The sequence below is a fragment of the Ambystoma mexicanum genome, chromosome 9, assembly GCF_040938575.1.
Source record: "Ambystoma mexicanum isolate Mex_15411 chromosome 9, UKY_AmexF1_1, whole genome shotgun sequence".
Classification (NCBI taxonomy): Eukaryota; Metazoa; Chordata; class Amphibia; order Caudata; family Ambystomatidae; genus Ambystoma; species Ambystoma mexicanum.
The window spans coordinates 706,030,145-706,050,376 of record NC_090931.1 but is presented as its reverse complement, the minus strand read 5'-3'; the positions used below and the strand labels follow the sequence as shown (position 1 = coordinate 706,050,376).

Below are 20,232 nucleotides of genomic sequence, written 5' to 3'. Positions count from 1 at the left end.
ACTTTGCCACCTCTCCTGCGTCCAGATGCGTTTCTTGTAGAAAGATAATATCCCCCTGTAAATTCCACAGGAGATTCATTAAGTAGCACCATTTAATAGGGTGATCCAACCCGTGGATATTAACTGTAATGCATGTAAGTGTCGTCATCACCAATCAGAGTGAAGGAGCATCCGACAGGAGTCCTGCCACTGGTGTGGGAATCTAAAACACACAAAATGTCTGAGTAGGGTATCTGTACACAACCATGACCAAAGAAGATTTGCAACACATTGACAAATGTTTCCCAAAAAATCATACCCGCAACATCAATAGCAACATTAGCTTTTGAGAATGGCTCCAATACAACATCAGAAAAGGCCATGCTGCAGATGTAAAGTGAGGTGTAGAGCTCCTCCTTAAATACCACAGCATACTGAATGTTATGAACCTCAACACATGTCAATTGACATGTGCATACATCAAAATCATTTGAATACTCAGGTGGGGGTTGATGGACCGCAGACAGGGAGCACAAGTATTTAAGAAACAAAGAAACACAAGCTACCCTTGTGTCCTGTGAATTGTCACAATTTATGTCAACAACTTATGGGCACATAAATAGTAGTGTCGTTCTACAACCACCAAGGATCACCCAGACTCAGAGATCCATGTGTTTTCATCACATATCAAACAGTAAAATGTTTATTGTAATGAGAGGTCTCTTCATAAAAAAATTCACACATAAACAAACAAATACATATCACAGTTTTGATTATAAAATTGTGCATTACAAAGGTTTTATAAAGAATCTCATTTCTTTTTGCATTTCATTTGGTCATATTTTCACATATATTGTAAAACCCAGGGGTACATGGTGCTTAAGATAAAGAGCGACCATACCCTGTCATCTCTTTGGCCGTCTGTCAAGTTTGCCGCCAGGGCCCTTGGGCTGCCACCCCGCTTTCTTCCATCCTTGTCGTGTGGTGCCTTTGTGTTGCGACAGTACAATAGGTGCGTTTGTAGATTCAGGATTCTGCATTGCTGGCATGTCTGTTTCCACCACCCCTTGAGCCTTTAGAAAGCTCCAAGTGTCCTCAGTTGAGTCCTTTCCCTTTTGCAATGGATTAGCAGATGAAGAACAATGGTCTGGGGGTTGCCCATGGCAATGCCAGATGTTAAGGTTCATTATAAACCTTCTAGCCATCACCCCTTTTGTTTTGCTATAATCTCCACGAGTGGGGTGGTGTGCCCAAATGTGGGTCCCATACTTGCTGAGCCTAGAGACCCAAGCTGCTCCTCAATGATGAGGCACCATGAGGCTGAAACATGTTTGGGGATGCTTGTGGTCTTGTGCAGAAGGGATGTGACCAAGCAGATCTGGGGCTGGACCGCCCCTTTTGGGGTGGGACCAAGCCCGATTTGCATATGGTCTTTGCCCTTTTGTAATGGCTTGGCAGGCGAAGAACGGTGGTCTGGAGAGTTGCCCAGAGCAATGCCAGATGTTAAGATTTATTCTAAACCTTCCAGCTATCACTCCTTTCGTTTTGCTAGACTTGAATGAATGGCGCTGCCAGTCCATTTGGATTGAAAAAATAGCAGGACATTTCAGGCAGTGATGATGGGCAGAGTCTTTCATGGTCTTGAAGATTGGGTTAAAGCTTCTTCTGTACTTCGGTACCTCGAGAGAGACATCATTGAAGATCTGTATCATCATGCCACTAATCAGGATGGATTTGGCAGTTTGATAGGCTTTTAGGATCATCAATTTATTCTGTAAATTAAAGAGGTGGAGCTCGATGATGCGTGGGCACTGGCTCTGAGCAGGTTTCAGAATGGGGGCCCTGTGTGCACTCTCAATAGTATAAGATTCTGGGCTCAGTGAGCTGGAATTTATCTTGGAAGATCTGATAGAGCAAGCCCTCAAGGTCTGTCACTTCGGCATTATTAGGAATCCCCATTAGGTGTATGTTGCTGCGTCATGGTCTGTTTTCTCGGCCCTCAACATTGTCCCCCAGCCTTTGCACTTCCTTAATAGAACCATCCATGTCAGTATGCATAGTGTCCTGTTTGTCCTCCACTGCACTAATGCGTCTTTCATTGTCCGTAGTACATTCCGCCTGGACATCCATACGCAAATTGCTATCTCTTTGCTCTTTTTCGATGTTATGTATGCTGTCATGTGTCTCCTGTGTCCGCTGGCTGATGGTTTTCATTTCAGCCAAAAATGGCTTAGCAACACCGATATATCAATTTGTATCAGGTGCCTCAAAGAGCGGCATAGGCCAATCGATGTAGAGGTTGACAGGTCCGGACATTCTATGTCACAATCAGAGATGGGATCTGGGTCATAGCCCCCGCGCAGTAGAAGGCAAAATATCTGTGCCATCCCCCACTGCAGCAACACTGTCAGTCACCCATCCGCTGTGTCATAATCATCTCAACCATGCATATCGTTGGTCCTTATAGGTACAGCCTGAAAAGAGCCACAATTAGGCACAGCCCAGCCTTTGGCTGTCATGGGCCCTCAATCAAATATTTTGCTTGGTTGTAGCATTGCATTCCCCCGCTTCAAAGGATCCTTATCGGGAGGCCTACCCGTGTTTGGTGTGTTATGGCCAAAGGGACATTCATTGCCATGTCCAGCAGGTCATGGCAGCCCTGGTCACTGGACCACAGTCCCCAGCACTTGGCGTAGATAAATGCTGCTTATTCTGTGCAGGAATCCACTATAGTAGGGCCATTCATGTCAGCTGTGCCATTTTAATAGACCGCTGGGTGCTGGTTGAGTATTTCCCCACATTGGAGTCTGGAGCGGGCCCATCGGGAGAATTGGCATGGGTATTGATGTCATACGGCTAGAGATGATACCCGCCGACTGCACAAGCCTGCATATGTTAACTTTCCCCACTCGCTGTGCCTCGTCAGCGTCACAAATGAATGTCGGGAAGTTAGTTCAGCGGTGGGCCAGCTCCACTAGTCCGTTTCAACATGCCACACTGGGGCCACCACCACCGTCACTGGGCAACCGGGGCAACCACAGCAGTCCTTCCACTGCCACTTCTGAGTCCACAGTGGGTCACATATCCTTCACTCCGTGGAAGCTACATGTCGTCCCTCCAGCGACTACCCACGGTGGCACAGACAGTAGAGCCGGCTGAGGGAGCCCGCTGCAAATCACATCACAGGCCAGGACCCGACCAGTCACAGATCACACCAAAATGAGCCGAGATTTCATTAGGTGGTGCGCAGTCAAAGTACAGCCCCTGAGCGATAACGTCATACATGGAACGGGCTGTAAAGGAGAAGAAACGAGCAGCCCTGCTCACCCTGTGCAGAGCTCTCTCACTCTGTGAGCTCTCGAGCCCCCGCTATTAATACATGTTGATGCCTCTGTATTTTGTTTTCTTGGTTTTAGGTTTAGTGATAATCTTGTCAGTGTATTTATTTCCCTTGTTCTTATTGATTAGAAAAAGGAGTTTCAGCACAGCAGCAGGGCTCCACCGGCAATTCAAAGGTCCAGGAGAATGCAGCAAGCTTCGTTCACGGTTTCTTCATCTGGTTGTTCTTCACAGTGATCGACTCTGTCTTCAGTCCAAGAAACCTCACCTTTTAAGCAGGTTTCTCCCATTCATGCACAGTCTAGATGTCACTCACACAGCAGGGTGTCTATCCAGCCAATCAGGACTGGGTGCATTTATGTTACCCTGGATACTAAGGACAGGGGAGTTTTGGCACCTCCCTCACTTCCTGCCATGCCAAAAACCCTGGAGCCAGAGACGGGTTCCAGTACTGAAGCCTGCCAAAAGCAAAATGAACAAAGGGGCTAAACCTGATTTTACAGCGCAGAGTAAGTCCCAAGAAAGACCTCACAAACATAAAATGCTCAAAAAGGAAGACCAGGGCCATTATGAGACAATGGTCACCCATGGGTGATATACTGCAGCCGAGGATTCAGCCTGCGGTAGGAAAGCACAATGGTAGGACAATTAAACCGCTGCCACCAGCCATTTCAAATATTGAGGGTAACATACAAAATGTTACATGAGTAGGTAGGATAAGGGGCTACTAAGTAACCACCCAGCACTCCACATAAAATGGTGTGTGCTGGACCCACAAAGAGAAAAAGGTAAGTACAGTCAATTTCACTTTACTATTCTTGGGAACAGTAGTTCACCCAAGAAAAGGTATTTAATCCTTAGCAGAACTCTAAAGAATTTCCCTGTGACACTAAGTAGACCCCTTTGGAGTTAGTCAGACTCCAAAAACAAAGGAAACACATAATCCAAATCAGGTCAAAACATATGAATGAGTGAGAAAAAGGGCTCACTCCCTCCAGGGTTAAAATTTAAAAGTAATAAAGTCCAGCAAAAGAGCAGGGGGTCTCTAAGGTTGATGGGAATTAGCACGGAAATGAGAATTCTCCCTTAGACTTTCCCGCAGAGTTTTCGGAAGTGCGAGCCCCGCTGGTGTGAGCAGTTGTTCATACGTAGGTATGGATCAGTGTACAGGTAAATCATATTTGAAATACTGATGTAATATTAATACATTCAAATAAAATTAGGACTTGCATACTTTTTATTGATATTTTCATTTGTACCAAAAAGAATCCAACCTGCATTCCTGCAAATATGAAATCAGATACTGGATAAAGTGATGATCGGAATGCCAGGTACATTAAGAACAATCGGCAAGGCTTCATTACGAATTAAAACAAAATGGTCATTCGATCCCATCTCTGGCCGTGCTCCATTTTGTCCTTGTTCTAATGTTTGTCAGCAGCCAGTAGCATTCTATTTGTCTGTTGACGTAAAGTTAGTATCCATTCAAGTCCAGTGCTGTGGTGTAGATTTTTACCAATGATGTAGTGACCCTTCCATTTTTCCTGGGCACCGACCTGTGCACAAAGACTGCTGCAATGAAGAACGGATCGAGTTGCACATTTTCCTAAATGGGCAGAACAGCTGAGCCTGCTGGTTGTGCAGTTGAGTGTGAGCGGGGGCACTTAAGGACACCGCCTGCGAGCAGTGAGGCACCACTTCCACCAGCCAGCATGGAAAAGGTAAGAGCACACTTTCAGAATTGCTCTGTTATCCAGAGTATCTGCCTAACAGTCGCATTTTATTATATATCAAGTCTGAAACATTATTCAGGACAAGGCAATCTACTATAGGAAGCTACTGGCTAATGCCAAGGCTGTTCACTGTATTTTCGCTTGTTGTGTAGAAAAGTGATAGGACTCCCAAATGTTCATAATGCTCTAACATGTTGAGCTGGTGAAGAACAGCTTAGACATGATGGCGAATGAAGCTTTTTATGATTGTATGCACTTAACATGAATGCACACATGGGCCTCATCACGAGTTGGGCGGTAATAGCCCTACCGCCAAATCCCCTGGCGCTAATAGCACCGGATCACGGGTTTGGCGGAAGGGTTATTGCCCATTCCCCATTGGGCCCATTCAGGTATTCCTCATTCGCGCTATTACCGCCGGCGGATTTCCCGCTGGCGGTAATCGCGCCGAAAATCAGCAAATTTGCTGCGGATTTTATCAAAGCCATGATCTGGCGGACCCTTAAATGCGGCGGTAATAGTGCTACTGCCGCATTTAAGGGTTACCGCCAAACTCGTGATGAGGCCCGTAGAAAAGAATTGCAAACAGGGTGGTCTCTCAACAGCAAAGATGTACTCTCTTCAACTTAACAAAACTTTGAACTAACCCAGCTGTATTGCAATTACAACATTTCAATGGATCCTTAAAGTATAAAAAACATGAAAACTCAGATCAGTAACGAATAAGATACTAACAGGATGTATGCAAATAAAAAAAAGTTTTAAGACTTTTCTATTGGTTGCATGTAGCTGTGCCTATCACAAGTAAAACAGAAAGAGAGCTAAATGCAGAGTAACTTAACTAAATAGTTCCTCCATTCTAATTATTTGTGTAGATCACCTTCTACGAAGATTGGCGGTCGCTCTTATGACTGCAGCTCTGACTGTGCGGACCTGAACCCCTACTTCAGTCGCTGCAACTCTCTACGGGTTCACAATGGCTGCTGGATCCTCTATGAGCACCCCAACTACAAGGGGCACCAGTATTACCTGAGGAAGGGAGAGTACCCCGATTACCAGACGTGGATGGGCTACAATGATTCCATCGGTTCCCCCCGCATGATCCCAGAAGTAAGTATTCACTTAATAGCTGCCCGGGCTTCCTGACAGAGGACTGTGTTTTGCACTTACTTTTCACAAGACAGTCGAGTGTATTTATCGTTGTACATATCTCACTGATCGCTCCTATTCTTCGTAGAAATAGCAACCTGATAAACCATGCAGGGGCAAGAAGGGCACTTTTAATAGTTAAAACAAATAAATAAACATGCTGAGGTAGTTTATCTTATTTTTAACATTTTTTATAGCATATAATTGGCTGAAATCATTTTTATCAGCAACATTTAGTGGAGTGCTCCGCTAGGTCTGCGGCTTTGACTCTTTACCCAGAGATGTACATTAGTTTGGTTGGCTTCAGACAAAGTGGGAGAAGCTCCCAATGCCTAAGAAACATGGCAAGTAGGGGGCAGTGTTTGTAGTGTGGTGCCTTAAAATGGCACTTCTATTACCCAGTATTCTTAACAAACAGATAATGATGTGTTATTTATATAGAACCTTAATCCAAAGCACTTTGCAGAGCACATATGTACATACAATATCACCCAACCGAAATTGGTACTCATTTATCGGCCTCGGAAAAGTGAAAGGCTGAGTTGGCCTTGCCGGGATTCAAACCTGCGACCTGCAGATCACGCTCAGATCGCAGCAGCGATCGCTCAACCCACTGAGCTATCTTACCGGCAGATAACAGATGGATTAGGACAAGTGGAAGGAGGGATTGCATTGTTCTCCCTTTAAAGGGAGTGTGACTCTCACACATCTAATGGGTGCCCGGGTAATCTTCAGAAAAAGCTATATACAGAATAGAATGATCTACACCACCCACACTGACAGTAATATGAAGCATGTATTTAGAGGTCCCAGGATTCATCTACTCCAAAAGTATATATTGTTTTTTTAAATTCTTTTTTATTGTATTAGTTGAACAATCAACCTTTCAACAGATAAGTACATAAATTCATCATAAAACATGTTCACTTGAGAAAGAAGAAAAAGAAAAAACAAAACAACCAATCACAATTAACGATAAAGGAAATAAGCATGGAAATGAATAATCGAATTAGCAAAATTTAAGAAATAATTGAATATATGCTATAACCAGAAAGTGCATTCAAACAAAGGTATTACATTGAAATCTTATTCCCGGCTTCACATTTTCCAGCATATCTATTAGACAAAAAACAAGTATTTGAAAGATAAATCTATTTGTTGTTATAGATTCTCCACCAAAGTTTTAGGCCATGGGGACCTGGTAGAGAATCGTTCTTAGCGTAGCAAACAATTGTCATTGTACAGCCCTCTCTAGCTAAAATGGCTGGTTTTAGAGCTAATGAAGGAACAGCGCAAGAAACAAGTGTGTCACTCTCCTCGGACATTAAAGCATAACAAAAGAGGTGATGGCTGGAAGGTTTACAATTAATCTAAATCTCTGGCATCGCTCTGGACAACCATCGTTCTTTGCCTGCCAAACCACTACAGAAAGGGGAAAGGCCATATGCAAACCAGGGTTGGTTCCATCCTAAAAGGGGAAATCCAAGCTGAACTGCTTGTACACATCCCTTCTGCACAAGACCACAAGCATCCCCAGACATGTTTCGGCCTCAAATCATGTCATCAATGAGGTGTAGCATGGATCTCTGGGCCCAGCAGGCACAGGACCCACATCTGGGCATTCCTGTCCCACTCCTGGTCTTTCCCCTTTCTTTAAAGGCTTGGCAGAATGAGGAATGACGGTCAAGGCCCAGAGCAATGCCAGAGGTCAAGATCAATTCAGAACCTCCCAGGCATCACCTCTTTTCTTTTGTTGTGTCACTCTTCTCAGAGATTGCCATTCACAATGAGTCCCTGGGAGGATATACGGATGATAGCTCTGTGGTAACGCGTAGGTCTTGGATGCATGAGCACACAAGTTCAAATCCTGGATCCACGCTTGAAACGAAGCGTGCTATAAATAACCTGCACTCGCATGATCTGAATGTACGAGGCCTAGTAGGATCGTTCCACCCTCACCCCCCCTTGCCTTGTTGCGCCTTGAGCCACACATATGTTTAGGTGCATAATAAATGATCTATACAAAATATATGTTTGTATCTTATAATTATGATTGCGTCAGCAGGCCGATGGGATATAGAGCACAATCCCAAAAGATCATGCCAAAACAAGTCTTCGGGTGGAGATGTTAAGCTAATGCTTCTTAAGGTTTTCATCAGGGAGCATTAGGCATCATTTAATTGCTGGTCTGTGCCATTACAGAAAAAGACATACCTTAATGCAAAGCAATCCAACCTCAAAACAGCAGTCTGGCTTGAACAGCTCGGACAGGCATCATCTGCTCAAAGCAGCTGGCAAACCCAGACTGCACAAGAGGCCCCTATGTATCCCAGATGACCGCAGAGGCCCTTTTGAATCCCACACTGAACAAAAGACTCCTGTATGTGATCAATGAAAACACTGTTGCTCACTAAAGCTGTTGAACTGAACTCTGAAATGTTTACCTTAGAAACACTTGCCAGTCTCATGTACATATAACAAATGCCCCACAGAGTTAACTGTACTCCTTTCATTAAAAGGTGAGCTTCCTTTCAAAACCATTGAGACCCCAAACCTTTTCGGGACTAAGTTCAGTGTTTTGGCAAGAGCCAAAAGTTGAGCTTCAGTAATTTATTAAATGAAAAGTGGATTGCATTAACTTTTATTTAACCAACGAATAGTACAATTTAATAAAGGGGTCAATTACCACATGCAAAATGGTTTGAAACAGGTTTTGCTTCCTGTTAGAATTATTTATTTTGTCCTCCATATCAGTGTTAGAGAGAATGTTCATGTCTGTGCTAATTCCATTCAACCTTAGAGACCTCCCAGCTCTTTTGCTGGACTTTAAAACTTTTTAATGTTATCCTGGAAAGAGTTAGACCTTTTTCTCACTCTCTCATGTATTTTGATCTGATTTGGATTCTTTTGGAGTCTGACAAACTCCATAGACATCTACCTTTGTATTGTGACACACAGCACCTCCAGTGCATTGTCACAGAGAAATCCTTTAGATTACTCATAAGGTTTAAATACCCTTTCTTGTTTGAACTACTGTTTCAAGAATAGCAAAGTGAAATTTACTTTACTTACCTTTTTCTCTCTGCAGGTCCAGCACACCCCATCTTATGTGGAGTGCTGGGGGTTACTTAGTAGCCCTTTTTCTACTTTCTCATGTAACATATTTTATGTTACCCTGACTACTGTAAATGGCTGGTGGCAGTGGTTTAAGTTTCCTACCATTGTGCTTTTCTACAGCAGGCTGAATCCTCAGCTGCAGTATAGCACCCATGGGTGACCATTGTGTCAAAATGGCCCAGGTCTTCTTTTTTACTCCATTTCTTCTTTGTGAGGTCTTCTTCGGTTTTACTCTGCATGCCAAATCAGGTTTAACCCCTTTGTTCGCTTTGCCTTTGGCGGGTTCAGTACTGAAACCCGCCTCTGGCTCCAGTGTGTCTGGCAGGGCAGGAAGTGAGGAAGGTGTCTGAAACTTCCCTGTCCTTAGTCTCCAGGGCAACCTGAATGCACCCAGTCCTGATTGGCTGGCTGACTGTCCTTGCAGGACAGCCCACCTGCTATGTGAGTGAAAGCTAGGCTGTGCATGAATGGGAGAAACCTGCATAAAAGGCGAGGCTTCTTAGACTGAAGACAGAGTCGACAACTGGGAAGAACAACCTGATGAAGAAACCGTGACAGAAGTTTGCTGCATCCTCCTGGATCTTTGAATTGCCGTGTGAAGCCCTGCTGCTGTGCTGAAACTCCGTTTCCTACTCAACAAGAGAAGCTCCGGAAAGGACGACTTTTTCACTTGGGTTAGTGGGACCAACTAACCCAGAGACAAACTTTGCTGGAAGTCCTTCCCCAACTGGCTGTACTTCTGTGCTGCTGCTGGAACTGAGTGCCAGCGGTCGAGAAATCCGTAGTCGAGTGCAACGTCTGTAAGCCGGCCAAAAGCGCCAGCAGTCTCTTGAGGACACTCCCGAAGCAGGACAACCCAAGCTCAAGTCACTTCACCAGAGTGCTAGACTCAAGGAGGGAAGGAAGCCCAACCGTTGACCAAGATCTGCGGTGGTGCTGTTTGCCGAGCACTGGAACCGTGAAGTGTTGCAGATCTGAAAAGAGCACATAGCTGCTGCTGACTTTAAAATTGCTATGCAGGAGTCCTCCAGACGTTCTCCCTCTTGTCCCCATGACTGAGGCTCAGGAACACAGGATCTGCAACACTGCAACCAGGACAGAAGCCAGCTGGATCCTCTTCTTCTAACTTAAGGTACTCTTCTGACTAACGGGTACTTACCTCTTTGTCTGTAGCTTGCTTTTTTCAGTTGGGACTTGCAGTAGCTGCGTTTCTAGAGTGGATCCAGCTCTAACTTTCACAAGTGTAACAGCGTGCGGCTCTACAGTGATTTTCTACAACAAACTCTCTAACTTTGTGCAAGACATTTTACCGCATTGCCCTTTTTAAATTTAAAACTGACTGTTAAATAAATAAATTATTATTTTACTGAAAAACATTGAGTGTAATTGTTACTTGGATACTTGTATTTGTGGATTGCGATGCTACAGCTCTACAGCTCACATTTACCCCTCTTGAGATAAGCTCAGCCACCCATCCAACTTGTGTAGTACAAGCATATACCAAAAGGTGGGTTACCTAATACCAAAAGGACAAGTGTTGTGAAGTCTCCCACAAGGTTACTACATACATTCTTGCCAAACAATCAGTCCAGATATAATTGAAAGGTAGTTACTACTTCCTATAGGATTGATACCTAATTCCATAAACCTTAGCATTAGTAAGTGTTAGTATATCATGGTGCTGCACCATGTTGTTGCTTGTCCATGGGTAACAATTGTAAAATTCAATTAGCGGTACTTTCTCTCACAAGACGATTTCAGTTTCTGACTTTATGTCCATATTAGCACCTGCGGTGGGAGACTCAAACAATCAGGTTCCTCGGATCGTGGGCTAAATCCCACAATCTCAGCCTGAGTTCCGAGCAGCCTAATGGCTGCTTCCTTCATCCCGCCATCCCTCCCACACCCTCCCCACCATTCCTGTTGTGTCTCCGTCCCCTTTGCATCCACATCTGCACTTACCTGTTTGAATCAGCTGTGGCTGCAACCCGGCCACGTCTGCTACTGCTCTGTGTCCCTGCTGGCCACCAAGAAAATGGAAGAGGGGCTGCATATGGAGCCCTGCCTTCCAGACCCATGGTGGCCATCTTCGGTAAGTATTTTTTTTGAATGAACAGGGCACTGCAAGACATCCCATTCATTCAAACAAAATACATTTCTGTCAGCAAGCCGGGTTTCTGCATTCAAATCCTGGGGGGCTAATTGCATAATAACCAAATTGGAGGGCCGGCGCCGTTACCACCCAATCCGATAGCCCGGATTGGGTGGTAACGGCACCAGGCCCATCACTCAGGCTCTTGCTGCACTTGGACCCATAACCTGAGCCCTGGTCCATTACCATGCCATTACACTGAAAGCAAAACAATCAAGGCATTAGATCAATGGGATGGGGACAGAGGTTTGCGGGATTTGTTCAGCATGAATGATATATAGGTTTTGTGAAAATACTGGGTTGAACAGCTACTGTCTTTTAGCTTTGGAAGATGTCTGGATCAGACAAGGGATGAGTTCCCCCGTTCTGGAACTCCTCTATCACTGCGTAAAAATTACTGGATGACCACTTTCAGCCAAGCTTGTATATTTAAACTTTTAAAAAACTCTCAAGGATTTATCATAATTATGGGTATTCAGGATCCCAAAGTCATGTACTTGAAGGTACAGGGCCTATGTTTTGCCACTTAAATTTGCTTTGATGACCTGTTGCTTTATTTGAGATTTCTGATTGATAAACAGTGAGGTGTGGGCTTCTGAAGACATCTTGGGCATTTGATCCCGAAAAGCTTATGCACATTGCAGGTTACTTTTGATCACTACTAATCCTGGACTCCTTGGAAAGAGAGTTGTATCTTTAACGCCAGTTTAGCACGGGCTTGCTCTTTTCTATTTGAGGTAGCAGTAGTCTAGGCATCCATGACTCCATTTTAACTGGTGGTATGCTTTTAGCAGTGTCAGGAGTTTTCACAGCATGTACAGCTGCGAATATGTGCTTTTGCCATCATCATTTTATTTATGGGGTAGAGCCCAAATATGAACTAAAGAAGATGCCAGCATTCTTAAACTATTGTAAAAGGGCTGGGGTTGAGCTCAGAATATGAGGTCTAGTGAAGGGTTCTCTTTTTCTTAATCACCACCCAGTTTCAGCACCTCAGTTTTGGATCACAAAGGTATATGTACTTCTCCTTCAACTAATAACAGTTTGGCACAGTACTTTATCCGCTGATGTTCCTCTGGCTCTTTGACTCACTGTCCTCTTGGACATGGATTCCTTTTCTATATGGATCTGCAAACCTGTGAGATTGCTCTTGATGTGATTCAATCACTCACCTGAGTAAGGGGACATATTTAGAAGTGTTCTGGTAGGTATTGTTTGGTTGTTCCAATGATTATTTGAGGGCAGCCATGTTGTTGGAATGAGTAGATTAAACCCACCATATTACTTTATAGTTCTGCTGACTCTCCCAAAGGCTTTATCACAAATACATTGTACAGTATTGTAGCCTGCAGAAACATTGACAGCATATTAGGACTGGTTGATGTTCTTCATCCAAGGTGTTGTTGCATTTCTTCTTGGTTTTGGCGAGTGTGGTCTCTTTTTGGTTAGCTTTAGACCTGATAGACAGTTTGAAGTAATGCGTAGAGCTTCACATATTTTTAAATTGTCGAGACATTTCATGTTCCAGCATGTTTCAGGTAGGTTATAAATATGCTCCAGTGCAGTCATTTAATACCTTGGATCTGTGGGGATTTCTTCACAATGCGGGTGGCTAGAGCATGCTTTCAAGTTTCGAGGACAACAATCAGGGCCTACAGGCATTAATCCCAAAGCTGTACCTGTTACAAATATGAATTCAGTGCAACCCAAGCATAGCTGTAGCACAGGGGTGCACAACTGATTTTGACAGAGGGCCGAAAGTACCTTACATGAGGGCTATAGTGGGCCGAAAAGTAAAAGTGGGCGGGGCGGTAGGCGGGACATGTCAGGAGGCTTTTTCAACCCCCAATTTGTATTAAACACATGGAAAAAGATATGTTTTTGAGGGGTAACGATTTTTATTGCATTTCAAACTTACATTTTGTACTACACATTTTCCATTGCTTTCATTTATTTCGATTTAGTTATTGTATATCGTCTGTTTAATTAAATTATATATATTTTATTGACCCTTGATTGGACATTCTGTTATTTTGGACTGCTATAGTTTGCTGTTTGGGTTACCCAAGAGGAGTATGGCCTTCGTTGAGTCAGGTTTCCTCAAAAAAGCAAAGGATGTACATCTCCTAACTGTGCCTGTTTTAGCTTTATTATTGAGTTCACTCTTGGAGTGCAACACTATGCCCCATGGCTCCCATCCCCAACCAAACACTATGCCCCATGGTCCCCTCACCCCCAACCAAACACTATGCCCCCTGTCCCTCACCCCCCAAGCAAACACTATGCCCCCTGTCCCTCACCCCCAACCAAACACTATGCCCCATGGCCCCCTTACCCCCAACCAAACACTATGCCCCATGGCCCCCTCACCCCCAACCAAACACTATGCCCCATGGCCCCCTCACCCCCAACCAAACACTATACCCCTGTCCCTCACCGCCAACCAAACACTATGCCCCATGGCCCCCTCACCCCCAACCAAACACTATGCCCCATGGCCCCCTCACCCCCTTAACCCCCAACCAAACACTATGCCCCATGGCTCCCACCTCCAACCAAACACTATGCCCCCTGTCCCTCATCCCCCAAGCAAACACTATGCCCCCTGTCTCTCACCGCCAACCAAACACTATGCCCCATGGCCCCCACCCCCAACCAAACACTATGCCCCCTGTCCTTCACCGGCAACCAAACACTATGCCCCATGGCTCCCAACCCCAAACAAACACTATGCCCCATGGCCCCCTCACCCCCAACCAAACACTATGCCCCATGGCTCCCACCCCACCCAAACACTATGCCCCGTGGCTCCCAACCCCAAACAAACACTATGCCCCGTGGCCCCCTCACCCCCAACCAAACACTATGCCCCATGGCCCCCTCACCCCCAACCAAACACTATGCCCCCTGTCCCTCACCGCCAACCAAACACTATGCCCCATGGCCCCCTCACCCCCAAACACTATGCCCCATGGCTCCCAACCCCAAACAAACACTATGCCCCGTGGCCCCCTCACCCCCAACCAAAGACTATGCCCCATGGCTCCCACCCCACCCAAACACTATGCCCCATGGCCCCCACCCCCAACCAAACACTATGCCCCCTGTCCCTCACCCCCCAAGCAAACACTATGCCCCCTGTCCCTCACCCCCAACCAAACACTATGCCCCCTGTCCCTCACCCCCAACCAAACACTATGCCCCATGGCCCCCTCACCCCCAACCAAACACTATGCCCCATGGCCCCCTCACCCCCAACCAAACACTATGCCCCCTGTCCCTCACCGGCAACCAAACACTATGCCCCATGGCTCCCAACCCCAAACAAACACTATGCCCCATGGCCCCCTCACCCCCAACCAAACACTATGCCCCATGGCTCCCACCCCACCCAAACACTATGCCCCGTGGCTCCCAACCCCAAACAAACACTATGCCCCGTGGCCCCCTCACCCCCAACCAAACACTATGCCCCATGGCCCCCTCACCCCCAACCAAACACTATGCCCCCTGTCCCTCACCGCCAACCAAACACTATGCCCCATGGCCCCCTCACCCCCAAACACTATGCCCCATGGCTCCCAACCCCAAACAAACACTATGCCCCGTGGCCCCCTCACCCCCAACCAAACACTATGCCCCATGGCCCCCTCACCCCCCAAGCAAACACTATGCCCCCTGTCCCTCACCCCCAAGCAAACACTATGCCCCATGGCCCCCTCATCCCCAACCAAACACTATGCCCCATGGCTCCCTCACCCCCAACCAAACACTATGCCCCATGGCCCCCACCCCCAACCAAACACTATGCCCCATGGCCCCCACCCCCAACCAAACACTATGCCCCATGGCCCCCACCCCCCAAGCAAACACTATGCCCCTGTCCCTCACCCCCCAAGCAAACACTATGCCCCATGTCCCTCACCCCCAACCAAACACTATGCCCCATGGCCCCCTCACCCCCAACCAAACACTATGCCCCATGGCCCCCACCCCCAACCAAACACTATGCCCCCTGTCCCTCACCCCCCAAGCAAACATTATGCCCCCTGTCCCTCAACCCGCAAGCAAACACTATGCCCCCTGTCCCTCACCCCCAACCAAACACTATGCCCCATGGCCCCCACCCCCAACCAAACATTATGCCCCCTGTCCCTCACCCCTCAAGCAAACACTATGCCCCCTGTCCCTCACCCCCCAAGCAAACACTATGCCCCCTGTCCCTCACCCCCAACCAAACACTATGCCCCATGGCCCCCTCACCCCCAACCAAACACTATGCCCCCTGTCCCTCACCCCCAACCAAACACTATGCCCCATGGCCCCCACCCCCAACCAAACACTATGCCCCCTGTCCCTCACCCCCCAAGCAAACGCTATGCCCCCTGTCCCTCACCCCCAAGCAAACACTATGCCCCCTGTCCCTCACCCCCAACCAAACACTATGCCCCATGGCCCCCTCACCCCCAACCAAACACTATGCCCCCTGTCCCTCACCGCCAACCAAACACTATGCCCCATGGCCCCCTCACCCCCAACCAAACACTATGCCCCATGGCCCCCTCACCCCCCTAACCCCCAACCAAACACTATGCCCCATGGCCCCCTCACCCCCAACCAAACACTATGCCCCAAACACACTCAAGCATGCACCCATACAGACCTGAACCCCCCACCCCCCAAATCAACACACACACAAACATGCACCCATACAGACCCGAACCCCCCCACCCCCCAAATCAACACACACACAAACATGCACCCATACAGACCCGAACCCCCCACCCCCCAAATCAACACACACACAAACATGCACCCATACAGACCCGAAAACCCCCACCCCCAACTCAGCACACACACAAACATGCACCCATACAGACCCGAACCCCCCACCCCCCCAACTCAGCACACACACAAACATGCACCCATACAGACCCGAACCACCCACCCCCAACTCAGCACACACACACACTCAAGCATGCATCCATACAGACCCGAACCCCCCACCCCCCAAATCAACACACACACAAACATGCACCCATACCGACCCGAACCCCCACCCCCCAACTCAGCACACACACAAACATGCACCCATACAGACCCCAACCCCCCACCCCCAACTCAGCACACACACACACTCAAGCATGCACCCATACAGACCGGAACCCCCCACCCCCCCAACTTAGCACACACACAAACATGCACCCATACAGACCCGAACCCCCACCCCCCAACTCAGCACACACAAACATGCACCCATACAGACCCGAACCCCCCACATCCCCCCAACTCCAAACCCCCACCCCCAACTCAGCACACACACACTCAAGCATGCACCCATACAGACCCCAACCCCCCACCCCCAACTCAGCACACACACACACTCAAGCATGCACCCATACAGACCCGAACCCCCCACCCCCCAACTCAGCACACACACAAACATGCACCCATACAGACCCGAACCCCCACCCCCCAACTCAGCACACACACAAACATGCACCCATACAGACCCGAACCCCCCACCCCCCCAACTCCAAACCCCCACCCCCAACTCAGCACACACACACTCAAGCATGCACCCATACAGACCCGAACCCCCCACCCCCCCAACTCAGCACACACACAAACATGCACCCATACAGACCCGAACCCCCACCCCCCAACTCAGCACACACACAAACATGCACCCATACAGACCCGAACCCCTCACCCCCCCAACTCCAAACCCCCACCCCCAACTCAGCACACACACACTCAAGCATGCACCCATACAGACCCGAACCCCCACCCCCCCAACTCAGCACACACACACAAACATGCACCCATACAGACCCGAACCCCCACTCCCCCAAATCAGCAAACTCTCAAACAAGCACCCATACCGACCCGAACCCCCACCCCCAACTCAGCACACAAAAAACATTCAAATCAAAACATTCATACACATCCGACACCCCCACAGCCCCGCATCTCAACATACACACAAAATACATTCAAATACAAACATTCACACCCCCCACATCTCAACATACACACAAAATACATTCAAATACAAACATTCATACACATCCGACACACCCCCCCACCCCTGCATCTCAACATACACACAAAATACATTCAAACACAAACATTCATACACATCCGACACACTCCCCCACCCCCGCCTCTCAACATACACTCAAAATACATTCAAATACAAACATTCATACACATCCGACACACCCCCCACCCCCGCATCTCACCATACTCAAAATACATTCAAACACAAACATTCATACACATCCGACACCCCCCCCCACCCCCGCATCTCAACATACACTCAAAATACATTCAAACACAAACATTCATACACATCCGACACACCCCCTCACCCCCGCATCTCAACATATACACAAAATACATTCAAATACAAACATTCATACACATCCGACACACCCCCTCACCCCCGCATCTCAACATATACACAAAATACATTCAAACACAAACATTCATACACATCCGACACCCCCCCCACCCCCGCATCTCAACATAAACTCAAAATACATTCAAACACAAACATTCATACACATCCGACACACCCCACACCCCCGCATCTCAACATACACTCAAAATACATTCAAACACAAACATTCATACACATCCGACACACTCCCCCACCCCCGCATCTCAACATATACACAAAATACAAACACAAACATTCATACACACAAACATAAAGCAAAACAAACCCGACACACAAACACAAACAGACCACTTACCGGAGACGTGCTGGAAGGCAGGCAGGTAAGCTGGAAGTCGCTGGAATCGCACTACGGCTGGCGTGGTCCAAGGCTGAAATGCCTTCCGGCATCAAGCCTTATGGGCCACGCCAGCCGTAGTGCTGGCCCTCCATTGGTGCAGCACACACGCACTACGTGGCTCGTAGGAGCGACGTGATTCGTGTGTGTGCTGAGCCAATGAGGGCCAGTGTTTTCACCGGCCCGGAAGACAACAAAGACTTTCCTAATGGAGGGCGGCCGCGGGCCGCCCTCCATTAGGAAAGTCTTTGTGCCTCGCGGGCCGGTCAAAAGGGCATGGCGGGCCGCAACTGGCCCGCGGGCCGTATGTTGTGCACCCATGCTGTAGCAGATGGACTACCACGCCAAAAGGGGTTCTATGTGCTACATGTCCATGATGGCATGCCCAGGCTCCAGAATGCCCCAGTACCTAGTCTTAGAGTGGGACATGTATGAGCAGATGCAGGAATTATCCGGTCTCCTCACTCCTGCTTATTATAGGCCCCTCCATCGAGATAGCACTGTTGGTACCACTCCTAAGGCAGTGACCTAAAATCCAGGAATTTTCCTTTGGTATTGTAAATTGGATGTTGGCATTTTAGGCTGATCCCAGCCCAGTCCTAATTCATGCTCTCCCTTTAAAAGCCAAAGGGCTTCCAGTTGGGTTTAGGAAACCACTTGAATGGAGGAACTATGCACTATACAAATGAGCTGGCAGCAAAGTGTCAACATATTAAGTGCATCAGAACATCCAATGTGACATAAAGGGGTTATTGCCTCTTCCAGAATATCGTCAATAAAAGCCCTCAATAACAGATAGAAACATATTTTTTGAGCAGGAAACAGTTTAAGTAATAAGGCCCATGGATGTCAGAACATTTGGCCTTTAGTTAAATTGCATAACTGGAAAAGGTTCTGGGTGAACACAAATAAATGATGCACTTGAACACATGTGGTCACTCTATTTTATTTCTGCTGTCAAACGTTTTTAAATGATAGTTACATATTCCATTTTCTATTGCAGCTTCGAGGTTGCTTCAGAATCAGGCTCTACGAGAGAGGTGACTTTGGAGGCCAGACGATGGACTTCACTGATGACTGTCCCAATGTTTATGACCGGTTTCCCTTCAATGGCATCCACTCCAGCAATGTCCAGGATGGGAACTGGATCTTCTATGAAGAGCCCAATTACAAGGGGCGCCAGTACTACCTGAGACCTGGAAAGTACAAGGGATACAGTGACTGGGGAGCCTCCAGCCCAAGGATTGGCTCCATTAGACGTGTAGATGATATCTAAAGTCCTAAAATGATGCCAATGTAACTTATGAAGAACTTCTCAATAAAGTATTTATCACAAACATGCTTTTTTCAAATTCTTCAATGTCAAGATGCCACCATGTATGAATATTTGATTGCAGAAATTAACTGATAATGTAATGCTGTAAATTTAGAGAGTTATATCAGCGTACGTTAAGAAAGTATGGGTATTGTTTGAATTAGGGGGATTGTATGATATGAGTGGGCACTTTCCAATGCCCTTTTGTTTTAACACCGTTAAATATAAAATGAGTCTGAAACTGAAACAGTAACATTTTTAAGACCCTTTTAAATTCCAACATCGGAAAGCTAAAATGAAGCCACGTACCAATAATGTGTAATCTAATAGCTGAATTACTCTATTACTACATTTTTATGCCTCTGTATATTTAGATTCTTGTTCTTTTAGTTTAAGGGACAATCTTATAAGAGAATGTCCCTTTGTCACTCTTACTGTGACTTAAAACAAACACAAGGAAATCTCCCAGGAAAGCAAAATATTGACAGTGCATTGCACACTGGAAATATGGGACCAGGGATATGGGATGTGAAGAGGGAGTATCAGATTCATGGAACAGGATGATTCAGTGAGTGATCCGTCATTACAAGAAACAGCATTCAATACGGTAGTACCCAAATTGTTTGTTTACAATTGTTTCGAAGAACA

General features: G+C 46.9%; 1 protein-coding gene across 1 annotated transcript; it reads left to right on the top strand.

The window, feature by feature from the left end:
* The first annotated feature begins 851 nt into the window (after positions 1-851).
* LOC138487371 (gamma-crystallin-3-like) lies at positions 852-19,545 on the top strand. The gene is made up of 3 exons (XM_069613946.1): positions 852-991; positions 5,927-6,161; positions 19,273-19,545. Exons 1-3 carry the CDS (start codon positions 852-854, stop codon positions 19,543-19,545), a joined length of 648 nt encoding a protein of 215 aa, XP_069470047.1.
* Positions 19,546-20,232: the final 687 nt, after the last annotated feature.